General features: G+C 45.4%; 1 protein-coding gene across 1 annotated transcript in view; it reads left to right on the forward strand.

Moving 5' to 3' along the window:
* The window catches only part of snx13 (sorting nexin 13), a 115,954-nt gene that overhangs the window by 26,238 nt on the left and 76,413 nt on the right, over window positions 1-13,303 (forward strand). The window contains 1 exon segment of the mRNA XM_038797464.1: window positions 9,542-9,630. Coding sequence (XP_038653392.1) covers window positions 9,542-9,630 — 89 coding nt within the window.

The raw sequence follows: 13,303 nt of genomic DNA on the forward strand, positions 1-13,303 counted from the left end.
TCAATATTTCAGAAAATTTCTTATAGAATTCTACCTGGTAACCGTCCAGCCCCGGGGCTTTATCCGGTTGCATGCCCTCAACACCCGTGACAATTTCCTCCAATTCAAGCGGGGCCCCCAGCCCCTCCACGAGGTCCTCCTCCACCTTTGGACACCTCAACCTGTCCAAAAATTGTCTCATCCATTCCCCTCCCATTGGGGGCTCCGACTCGTATAGCTTACTATAGAATTCCTTAAAGGCTTTGTTCACTCCCCCTGAATCCAAGACCATGTTACCCTCCTTATTCTTTACTCCTCCGATTTCCCTGGTCGCCTCCCTCTTTCGCAGTTGGTGTGCCAGCATTCTACTCGCTTTCTCCCCATACTCATAGACATGCCCCCCTTGCCTTCCTCAGCTGTGCTACTGCTTTCCCTGTGGTCAGCAGTTCAAACTCCTCCTGCAGACTCCGCTGCTCCCTCAGTAGCCCCTCCTCAGGGGCCTCCGCATATCTCCTGTCCACTCGGAGTATCTCCTCCACCAGTCTCTCCCTCTCGACTCTTTCTCTCTTTTCCCTATGGGATCGAATTGAGATGAGTTCCCCTCTGACAACTACCTTCAGAGCCTCCCAGACCGTTGCCGCTGCTACCTCACCCGTATCGTTTGTTTCCAGGTAATCCTGGATGTTCCTGCTAATCTGCCCGCAAACCTCTTCATCCGCCAGCAGCCACACATCCAGTTTCCAGAGTGGGTGCTGCCCTTTCTCCTCACTAAGCCGCAGGTCCACCAGGTGCGGGGCATGGTTCGAGACTGTGATTGCTGAGTATTCTGTCCCCGCCACCTTTGGGATTAACGCCCTGCTCAAGACAAAGAAGTCTTTGCGGGAATAAACCTTTATGAACGTGGGAGAAAAAAGAGAACTCCTTCGCTCTTGGCCGTGCGAACCTCCAGGGATCTACCTACCCCCCCCCCCCCCCCCCCCCCCCCCCCAATATCTGCTCCTTCAGTTCCTTAGCCACTGCTGGTTGCTTCCCTGTCCTGGACTTCAACCGGTCCAGATCGGGGTCAATGACTGTGTTAAAGTCTCCCCCCCCCATGATCTGGTGGTGTGATTCTGAGTCCGGGATTTGCCGAGCATGCGTCTCAAATTCCACATCATTCCAATTCGGAGCATAGACGTTCATAAACACCACTCTGACCCCCTCCCACTTTCCACTCACCATTATATACCTACACCCCTTATCTGCCACAATTCTCCCAGCCTCAAATGCCCCACCCTTGCTGATCAGAATTGCTACTCCCCTGGTCTTAGAATCCAGCCCTGAATGGAACACCTGGCCTACCCATCCCTTTCTAAATCCTGTGTGATCTGCAAGCTTTAAATGCGTCTCCTGAAGCATTGCTACTTCTGCCTTCCTCCCCGGACAGGCGCCGGAATGTGGCGACTAGGGGCTATTCACAGTAACTTAATTGAAGCCTACTCGTGACAATAAGCGATTTTCACAGGGAGCCGCCGCTCCCGACCCTCAATTGGTACCCCGATATTGATACCTCCTCTGTCAGCAAAGCAGCATTCCCCCCCCCCCCCCCCCCCCCCCCCCCAAAGCCCCACGACCCAAAACCGCCCGCCAAGCACCAGCTGGGCACTTGCTCACCCCCACTATGCTCCCGAAAGTCAGCTGACCCTGGCCGCTCCTGCCTGTAGCGCCGATCAGACTGTCGCCTCGCTGTCCGGACCCTTATCCCCACATGAATAAACCAATTAAACTACCTCTCCAGCCCAAGTGAGTAAATAGAATAAGCGAAACAAAAAATAAACAGAAGACACTAACATTGCCCCGTGAGGAGACACTTGTTGAACCAAGGCTCCAACTTCCCGAAAATTCGCACTAAGTCCAGGGCCCCCACCCCCCTCCGTATCTGAACTTTGCCGAAAACACGGCACCCTCCAGCCACCACCACAGCCCTTACACGCATCCAACATTGCATAAAATCTTATATTAGAAACGGTACCATGTTACCCAGCCCCACCGACGCATTCCACCAAAGCTTAACTCCTTTAATTCAAATCCAGCTTTTCTTGTTTGACGAATGACTACGCCTCGTCTGGCATCTCAAAATAGTGATGCCATTCTTTGTACGTGACCCATAGCTTCGCTGGGTGTAGCATTCCAAATTTCACGCCCTTGCTGAAGAGGGTCGCCTTCACCCGTTTGAATCCAACACGCCTCTTGGCCAGCTCCACACCCAGGTCCTGGTAGATGCGTATCACGCTGTTCTCCCACCTGCTGCTCCGTTCTTTTTTTCCCCACCGCAAGACAAGTTCCTTGTTCGAGAAGCGATGAAAGCTCACTACCATGGCCCTCGGCGGTTCATTCGCCTTGGGCTTCCTTGCGAGGGCTCTGTGCGCCCCGTCCAGCTCCAGGGGTCGAGGGAATACTCCCGTCCCTATCAGCATCTCCAGCATCTTGGACACACATGCTCCACACCTTCGGGGAAGCCCACAATTCTCAAGTTCTGTCTCCTGGACCTGTTTTCTAGGTCCTCCAGCCCCTCCTGCCACTTCTTGTGGAGGTCATCCTGCGCCTCCATTTGAGGGCCAATACAACCAACTCGTCCTCGTGGTCGGACAGCTTTTTCCCCATCTCCTTAATCGCTTTCCCTTGTGCTGCCTGAGTTGCGATCATTTGGTCTATTGATGCCTTCATCGGAGCCAGCATGTCCTTTTTAAGATCAGCAAAGCAACCCCGAAAGAACTCCTGTTGCTCCTGTGTCCACTGCGCCCATGGACCCTGGTCGCATGCTTCTGTCTGCTGGGACTTAAACGCTTCACCCGGCCACTCCTGGTCCAACTATCCATACAACAGAGAGGGAATCCTTTTGGCAGCATTTGCTTCACTAATCTGCCCCAAAAAGTCAGTGGAAATTCCTGAAAATGGTCTTGAGAGTCGGTTCCAGATGGGAGCTGCCGAATGCGCGACCTACTCCTCCATGGCCGCCACCGGAAGTCTCATCACCGCTTCTTCAATGGCCTTGGCGAGATCTTTTCATAGTTGTTCCCTCTGCTGCTAGAATTTAGCTTTAATAGAGGCCCTCAAGTCAGCTTGAGGCCTTTAAGCTCGCCCTTCCCCCGCCTGCATGCTGGAAGAGGCTTTTGTCTTTGCTGCAGCTTCAGCCAAATCTTTCACTGTTTCTACCGGGCCTGGTAACCAAGAGACATACCATTCCTAGGGGAAAGTATTCCGCCAACATTCACCTATGTCTTTTCATCAAAATTCCACCCCGTATTGATTTTTAAAAAAAAAGAGCTCTTTTCTGTAACCTTGGGCAGGAGCTGCCTTGTGTGTGACCACTTACTCCATGGTCCACACTGGAAGCCCAAACTTTTAAACTTCTAACAGGATTAGACCGGGTAGATTCAGAAATAATGTTCCTGATGGTGGGGGAGTTTAGAACTAGGGCCAAAGTTTGAAGATAAGCTTCCTTTTAGGAATGAGGTGAGGAGAACTTTCTACACCCAGAGGGTGCTGAATCTGTGGAATTCACTACCACAGAAAGTAGTTGAGGCCAAAACATTGTGTGATTTCAAGGAAGAATTAGATATCTCTCTTGGGGCTGAAGGGATCTAGGGATATGGGGAGAGGGTGGGATCAGGGTATTGAACATGATGATCAGCCATGATTATAATGAGTGGCAGAGCAGACTCGAAGGGCTGAATCACCTACTTCTTCTATTTTCTATCATGTACTATTAATGCACTTTTCCAAAGTAATTCCATTATTGCAGGACGGTGACACAGGGTGACTTTCTGTGTAGAGTTTAGACTTTCTCCCTTAATCTGCGTGGGTTTCTTCTGGGTGCTCCGGTTCCCCCCCCACGACCCAAAGATGTGATGGTTGGGTGGATTGGCTATGCTAAATTGCCCCTTAGTGTCGAAAAGGTTAGGTTGGGTTACTGGAATAGGGTGGAGGTGTGGGCTTAAGTAGAAAGCGCTTTCATGAGCTCTGTTTCTGATAAAATCAGCTAGTATTCTGGTGGCTTTATACCTTGTTGCGTTGATTAATTAGAAGAGCTCCACAATTGATCAAGTCACAACGAGGGTGCAAAGTTGGCTCGTCCTTTCTACTTTCTGGCATGCTTATTGTCACTGTGACAAGATAGACCGAGTCTAAATCGCTGCAAATCACATCAGTATTGCAGATCATTCCCTTGGTAGCTTCACTGATCTGCATTGAAGAAAGGATTTGAAGATGCCTGCCTCGTTTCTTTCATTTGGTCTCAGTTGAAACCTCTGAAATTTAATGGTAGCCATGATGTGGAGATGCCGGCGTTGGACTGGAGTGAGCACAGTAAGAAGTCTTACAACACCAGGTTAAAGTCCAGCATGTTTGTTTCAAACACTGGCTTTCGAAGCATTGCTCCTTCCTCAGGTGAATCTGAGGAAGGAGCAGTGCTCCGTGCCCACTCCATTCACCTGAGGAAGGAGCAGTGCTCCGAAAGCTAGTGTTTGAAACAAGCATGTTGGACTTTAACCTGGTGTTGTAAGACTTCTTACTGTGCTCAGAAATTTAAGACATCGGGCGTGAACCCATGCTGCACCGGAAAAGTAGCTCGCCGCGTGGCACAGCGTGGCCGTTGAAAGCACGGACATTCCGCTCCCGGGACCTACCCAGCTCGCAACGCCTCACTAGATTTAACGCAATCTCACGAGACATTGCGATGTAAACCCCACCTACAATGGGCAGGATCACTTTTTGGCAAATCTGTATATTAGTGCGAGGTAGTAAGCTTTACTCTAATGTGCAGATTCCTGACATATATTTTGCGATTCAACCCCATCGCCTCAGAGACCTTGGATGAATGCCGTTCAGCACTGGTCCCTATGGGAACCAGACGGAAAGGGAGGGTACTCCCAGGGGATCGGAGGCCCCTACCCAGCTGCATGCTCTTTGGGCAGGCTGGTGCCCTGGCACTGCTGGTGCCACCTGGATACCCAGAAAGTACCACGTGGATGGTAGCCTGGCACTGCCAAGGGGCCTAGGTGGCACTGCCAACTGGCATGGACACTGCCAAGCTGGCATTTTTTGCGTGCACGATCGGGCTGGGTTGCCCGGCGTGGGTGTGGGGGCGCGGAGACCCTCCCATATTGCGTTCGGGGAGGAGGTTGGGGATTGTTTCGGGGGCCTCGGAAATCGGGATGCCATTCGATCTCTCACTACAATGGGGAGTTTCAGTGAGCTGAACTCCCCACTGTACAAAATGGGACCATGTGCGGCCTCGGTTGCACGACCCCCGTTTCAGGCCCCTTATTCAATGCAAGAGTGCCGGGAAACAAGTGGCTAAACACGTTCGCTGGGAGACTTTGTTCCCTTTTGGGAGAATCGTGCCCAATGACCTTTTGAAGCAGTAATCTGAACATTCATTAATGATGCTCTAACTGGTATTATGGGCCAGGGGTTTAGAGAACTCCAAAGTATACCATGGAGTTCACCTGACCCACAACTTTTAATAGATTTTGGTTATGGGGAGCAGAAGGGCCCACTTTACAGGTGTGATGCAACAGAGATCTAAAGTATGTTTAAACAAAAACAATGTTTATTCTATGAATCCAGTTAATATTTTATAAACACACACAGTAAACATCTTATCAACAATCAACACAAATATTCCTCCCAAAGATACAGTACTCTATAGATAACCCTTAGTACCTTTCAGAACAACATCCGTAAGTCAAAAACCCTTTTTAACAAAGACAGTAGGTTTGCATCCCTTACAGAAACAGGTATTACTTTGAAATCATCGTGATCTGGGGACATTCTTATTTTCAACCTCTTATTTTTGAACCACTTTGCCTAGTTTTAGCTCCCTTTCGAGAGGTATCCTCTGGGTATCCACCTGTTATGAACAATGTATAATTTAAAGTTCAATTTGTATATACATTTCTGTGTTAAGAAAGGTAAAAATGGTTTGCTTCATTTAGGTTTGTTATGAACCTGACTGTCTGGGTAAACTTATAATTGAAACGTTTCGGGTCTTTTTGGCTTGTTTGTGTACATATATTTTTAATGAGGTTTTAGAAACCTGAAATGTAACCGATGGGTTAAAAGGAGTTGGAAGTTCAGTGGTTTGGGAAACAAAACAAAAAGTAGGAAAAAGCTTTTTTGCTGTCTAGCAACAGTGATCTAATGACAGAAAAGGGCAGAAGTAGAGAGAGAGATCAGTGGGCGTTTGAGAGAGAAGACTGGGATCTGAAGCTCTCTGAGAAGTCGTTTGCGTGGCTAGTGTGACCGTCGTTAACTAATCAATAAAGTGAAAGTTTAACGCAAGTGCTACTGGAAGACTGATTTAGGAAACAAATTTGTTTGCTCTGCAGTTGAAGAAAGTTCTGCAGTTGAAGAAATAGTGAATTTAAATGTGGTGCTTGGGTGTGTCAGGGGGTGATAGAGTTTGGTGAGAAGCATCAAGTGAATGCTCAGGAATTCATTGGAAGAAAACCATTTGCAACTGTGCCAGTCCCAAGCAAGAAGCCATTGTGTCAAGCTCTTCTTTGATTTGTGTCTGTAAAGAAATCGTGGAAATTTGAATTGTCGTCTTCTGTTGGTATTGCCATCTTTCCAACCTTTGACTGGTGGAAGATAATTCACTTTCTTGTTTGAAAAAATATTTTATTCTTTGTATTAGACATTCATCAACGGACTCCTCTGAATTTGTTCAGGTAGCTTTCCTTCACGGTTTCAAGAAGATTTTGGAACTATCAATCCAGGATTCAACAGCAGCCGGGAGCGGAACAAGTTTCCTCAGGATCTTGAACGTTTTAATAAGATCACCTCTCATTCTTCTAAACTCCAATAAGTATAGAGCTAACTTGTTCAATCCATCTTCATAAGACAACTCCTTCATCCCAGGAATGAGCCCAGTGATCCTTCGCTAAACTGCTTCTAAAGCAGTTGTATATTATTTTAAATAAGGAGATCAAAACTGCACACTACTCCATGCATTATTTCACTAAGGCTCTGTACAGCTGTAGTAGAACTTACCTAAATATTCACTCTCCACCACCGGTTCATTCTGGCAGTAGTGTATACTATCTACAACATGCATTACAGCAACTTGCCAAGGCGGCTTCAATAGCACCTTTGAAAACTACAACTTTTACTATCCACAAGGGCAAGGGCAGCAAATGTGGAAAGACCACCACTCCATCCTGACTTGGAACTATATTGCCATTCCTTCACTGTCATTGGGTGAAAGTCCTGAAGCTCTCTTCCTATCAGCACTTTAATTATACCTACACCAGATGGATGTAGCAGTCCAAGAGGATAGCCCACCACCACCATCTAGAGCAATGTTTATCAAACCTTTTTTCCTGGGACTCAATTTTGCTAACCGGCCGACCTTCAGGACCCACGCTGGCCAATCTGCACGACACATGCCACGTTCGCTAACCTTTAATAAGAAAGAAGAGCCTGCTTGGTCCTCAGGATCTCACTCCAGTCAGGTTCACAGAAGGAGAGGGCAATGTGCATATAAAATGCAGATTTCAGTCAGTTCCTTTGTGCCATCTTCATCTTTGTGACATGGAAAAACCAAACTGGCACATGTAGGTCATCATGAAGGGCAATTGCAACAAAATGCTTGTTTTACTCAACACTGGATAGTCCTGGAAGATGCTACTCCAGAATGCTGACTGTCTTTTGGGCGTTTGCTGTGTTTTTAATGTGCCGTCACAGATCAGTTACAGCAGTGTAGTCTTTTCATTTGGAGTCAGCTGTAAGTTAAGTTAATAACTGACTGGGGTCTCAACCTCAAAGGAGTTTTCACCCACCACTTGTCTTTCAAAATCCGACACTTCTCTTATTTTCCAGTACTTCGCTACATATAACTCACGGGCTTTGCATCCTTATTTGCATAGGCATAATTGACAGAACCATACCTCAAGAAATCATTGTTATACTACTTTGTACCAGAGTTAAGTTTCTTCTTTGTAGGCTGTTAATCTGAGGCCCCGGACCTCTGCAGAGCTAACACTAGCACTTCTCTGATCTGCTGTAGACTCTGCTGAGTAGCTTTCTCCAGCAGATTTAGATGTGAGATCCAGTCCAGTAGGCACATTACCTATTTATGTCTCTGGCTGCCTCATTCTTGTAACAAAATGATTCATCTTCACAGTCTTCTTTCCTTGCTTACTAGCAGCTAGAGAATGGAAGAAGCTCCCCTCCATGATTCGGTGCCAAAAGAATGTACATACAGCGTGCTTGCTGTCAAGTGAAAGTGAGGGATGCCTGACCTCACTGCTGCTTGCGGTCAGAAGACTGCACACAACCTCATTTGTTCTCATTTAAAAGGTGCAGCAGCCACTATTCTCCATAAAAATGCTGGTAGTAGCCATTGGGCACTTTGATTTGATTTATTGTTGTCACATGTATTAGTATACAGTGAAAAGTATTGTTTCTTGCATGCTGTACAAATAATGCGTACATAGGGAAGGAAGGAGAGCCTGCAGAATATAATTACAGTTATAGCAAGGTGTAGAGAAAAGATCAACTTAATACGAGATAGGTCCATTCAAACGTCTGATGGCAGTCAGGAAGAAGCTGTTCTTGAGTGGGTTGGTACGTGACCTCAAGCTTTGGTATCTTTTTCCTGATGGAAGAAGGTGGAGGAGAGTATATCCGGCGTGCGTGGGGTCCTTGATTATGTTGGCTGCCTTTCCGAGGCAGCGGGTATTATAGATAGTCGATGGATGGGAGGCTGGTTTGTGTGATGGATTGGGCTACATACTTCTCTTATGATCAGGGACGCCGCAACCCAACTGACATCTGTCCGTGACCCACCCGTAGGTTGTGATCCGCACTTTAAAAAAAAAAAATCTTTTCGATGAGATTTTTATTCTTTTGTGGGCTGTGGGCGTCACTGACATGGCCAATCTGTTGCCCATCCTTTACCTTTTAATTGTATGGCTCGCCATGTCATTATGGAGGGCAGTTAAGAGGCAACCACATTGTTGTGGACCTGGAGTCACATGTAGGCCAGACCAGGTAAGTATGGCAATTGGGAATGAGCAACAAACTGGGAATGACCTCGCCATTGACCCCCCTTATAATAATAAAAATAAGGAATGGTACTGTCAATTCAATCCTTCCTAGGGCAGCATGGTGGCGCAGTGGTTAGCACTGCTGCCGCACTGCGGGAAGGACCCTGATTCGATCCCGACCCTGTGTGACTGTGTGGAGTTTGCACATTCTCTCCGTGTCTGAGTTGCTGTCACCCCCCACAACCTAAAAATATGTGCTGGGTAGGTGAATTGGACACGCTAAATTGCCCCTCAATTGGAAAAGAAAAATAGTTGGGTACTCTAAATTTATTTTTAAAAATTCAATCCTTCCTAGTTGTAACATAAGGTATAAGTGTTTTGGTAAGTCTGTATATAATTTCTGTATATTTTTATTTGCATATTTTTGTTTATTGTTTTATAAGATATCAAATGTATTAGATAGTAAAAGAAAATAGACAACTGAGTTGACTTAACCAAGTTTTGCATAACTGTTGTAACTTTATTTTCAGATATAAGCACTATAAAGAATCAGATAAACAGCTTACTGTTTGTGAAGAAAGTTTGTGAAACAAGAGTTCAGAGATTAAACTCGGGAAAGGTAACTGTTTTGATCTCTCAATTTATTTATCAAATGCTTTTGATAGTCCTTTAAAGCTAAAAGTTCCTTTCATATTGTATTGCTTATTTTAATCATGTTGAAGGAGATTGAGACAGGATAATAAATGAATTCCTTTAATTGAATTTTTTGAAACTGCACTTGGTTGCCAAACAATGGAAGTACATTAGTAATTGAAGAAAGTCGCCTGTCTCAGTCAACAATATCTCAAGATGTGTGCACTGTTCAAGCTGGCATAAAAGGAGGTTTTGCATGAATCCCCTATTCAAGACTTTGAATTCAGGATAAGGATGCATGTCTGCTATTTTAATCCTATTGACTATGCTCCCAAGTTGCCTCCTCACTGCCTTCCCCACCCATCTGCCAATAAAGTGACACCAATGTATTGGTAAAAGAAAAAACCTGCAAATATTGGAAACCTGAAGTATAAACAGCACATGCTGAAAATGCACAGCAGATTTGGGAGGAAAAACAGACTAAGTTAAAACATTACAGAGGCAAAATATTTCCTCAATTAAAATGAATGTTTTGGCATGTTCCATATTTGATAATTTCAGTTTCTACTTTAAACATTTGGTCAAGCAACTCAGAAGGTTTCCTTCTGGTCCCTTATTTTTGTGGCTGATTGGAGCCTCCAGACAAATGGGCATATTTCTCTGGCACTTATGGCAAAAGACTGGAAGCACTGTCACAGCATATCATTTCTACAATTTTCTGTCCTTTTCCTTCAAGAACTATACAATTTTCTTTGAAGGTATTAATGCACACTTAACTGCTTTGCTGGGTGCATTTTCCATGTGTCAACTGGAAGGGGGCAAAAGGCATTGTTATTTTGCTTCAGACTTGTTAATTTTGAACCTGTTCCACATTTCTAATTCAAGTCAAACTTTGCTTTCATTTTATGCATTTCAATGCTCGGACAAACTTGAATTGTGTTTGTAGCACGCACTCTCCCACCCCACTTCCCACCAATTTTGTTTTATTTACTTTGAAACATGTCAGCTTTGAATCTCTGCTCTTAATCTAGAACACAATTCCTGAAGTCACTTTCCCTGTTCCCAGTGTGGGCTATAATTAGCAGATGAATAGTGTTGGAAAATGTGAACTTGTCTACTTTGGTAAGAAGAAACACAGTATGCTATTTAAATGGAGAGAAATTGCAGAACCAACTATGTGTACGTTACGGCGATTGGCCATGCTAAATTGCCCCTTAGTGTCCAGAGATGTGCAGTTTAGGTTACGGGGATAGGGTGGGATGGATGGGATAGTGGACTTGGGTACTGGCTCTTTCAGAGGGCCGAATGGCCTCCTTCTGCTTCATTCTATGAACTCAGTGGTACAGCGGGTTCTGGGTCTCCTGGTATGTGAATCACAAAAAATTAATAAACAGGTAGGTGATTGGGAAAGCAAATGGAATGTTGGTATGTATTGTAAGAATGGAATAAAAAAGAAAGGACGTTTTGTGCAGCTGTACAGAGCACGGAGACCTCATCTGGAGTAGTGTGTATAATTTTGGTGTCCTTGTTTGAAAAATATACAAGTGCGATTAGAATTAGTTCACGGAATGTTCACTTGACTCATTCTGGATGAGCGGTTTACCTTCTCAAGAAAGGTTGAACAGGTTGAGCCTATATTCATTGGAGTTTAGAAGAATGGGAGGTGATCTTACTGAAACATATAAGATCATGAAGGGATTTGATGGGGTAGATACTGGTGGGATGTTTCCACTTGAAGGAGAGACACAGTTTAACATAGAAAATAGGAGGAGGACATTTGGCCCTTGAAGCCTGCTCTGTCACGGATTATGGCTGATCATCCAACTCCGTAATCTGCACGCAATATTCAAAAAGTGTGGTCTCATGAAGGTCCTCTGTAACTGCAGCAAGACATGCCTGTTCTTGTAGTTGGATTCTCTGCTTTGAAGGCCAACATACCATTTACCACCTTTACTGCTTATTGCACCTGCATGCTTTATTTCAGCGATATTCATAGAATGTACATTGCAGAAGGAGGCCATTCGGCCCATCGAGTCTGCACCGTCTCTTGGAAAGAGCACCCTACCCAAGGTCAACACCTCGACCCTAGCCCATAACCCAGTAACCCCACCCAACACTAAGGGCAATTTTGGACACTATGGGCAATTTATCATGGCCAATCCACCTAACCTGCACATCTTTGGACTGTGGGAGGAAACCGGAGCACCCGGAGGAAACCCACGCACACACGGGGAGAAAGTGCAGACTCCGCACAGACAGTGACCCAAGCCGGGAATCGAACCTGGGACCCTGGAGCTGTGAAGCAATTGTGCTAACCACTATGCTACCGTGCTGCCCATATGAAAATGAAAATCGTTTATTGTCGCAAGTAGGCTTCTAATGAAGTTACTGTGAAAAGCTCCGAGTCGCCACATTCCAGCGCCTGTTCGGGGAGGCTGGTACGGGAATTGAACCGTGCTGCCGGCCTGCCTTGGTCTGCTTTCAAAGCCAGCGATTTAGCCCTGTGCTAAACAAGCCCCTGATTGGTGAACAAGAACAACCAAGTCTTGTTGCATATTCCCCTCTCTCAATCTATTGCCATTCAGATCATAACCTGCTTTCCTGTTTTTGCCAACAAAGTGGATAACCTCACATTTATCCCCATTTAACCACATTTACCATGCACTGCCCACTGGCGCATCTTGTCCAAATCACACTAAAGGATTTCTGCAACCTCCTCACAATTCATCTTTCCACCCAGCTATGTGTCATCTACAAATTTGGGGCTATTACATTTAGTTCCTTCATCTAAATCATTAATATATATATTGTGAATAGTTGAGATCCTAGCACTGATCCTTGTGGTACCCCACAAGTCGCTGCCTGCCTCTTGGAAAAAGACCTGGTTGTTCCTACTCTGTTTCCTGCTTGCCAACCAGTTTTCTATTCAACTCAGTACACTAACCCCAATCCCATGCTCTTTAATTTTATATGCTAATCTCCTACTTGGGACTTTGTTGAAAGCCTTCTGAAAGACTAAATAAACCACATCCGCTGACTCCCTCATCAATTCTGCTGGTTACATCCTCAAAGAACCCCAGTAGAATTATCCAGCATGATTTTTCTTTCGTAATTCCACGCTGACACTGCCCGATCCGGCCACTGTTTTCCAAGTGCTCTGCTGTTAAATCTTTTATAATGGTCACGATGACTGGTCCTGTTTTCTCTACCTCCCTTTTTAAATTGTGGGGTTACATTAGTTATCCTCCAATCTGTAGGAACTGTTCCAGAGTCGACGGAATCATGGAAAATTATCACCAGTGCATCTTCTGCTTCTAGGGCCACTTCCAAGGGCCAAATACTCTTGGATGTAGATTATCAGGCGCATGGGATTTATTGGCTTTCAATACCATTTAAGATGGAGATGAGAATATTTTTGTCTCAAAGGGTTTATAAGTATGTGGAATTATCTTCCCCCAGAAGGCCATGAGGGTCTGCGTCATTGAATTTATTCAAAGAAGAATTGGACAGATTTTTGATAGCCAAGAGACTCGAGGGTTATGGATGTCAGATGATAAAGTAAAACCAATGCAAAGCATGGCAAAGCAAAGCCAGATCAAACATGATCTTGAATGGTGGAACAGGCTTGAAGGGCTAAATGGTATAATCCTGTTCCTTAG

Source organism: Scyliorhinus canicula, chromosome 5 (genome assembly GCF_902713615.1).
Source record: "Scyliorhinus canicula chromosome 5, sScyCan1.1, whole genome shotgun sequence".
NCBI lineage: Eukaryota > Metazoa > Chordata > Chondrichthyes > Carcharhiniformes > Scyliorhinidae > Scyliorhinus > Scyliorhinus canicula.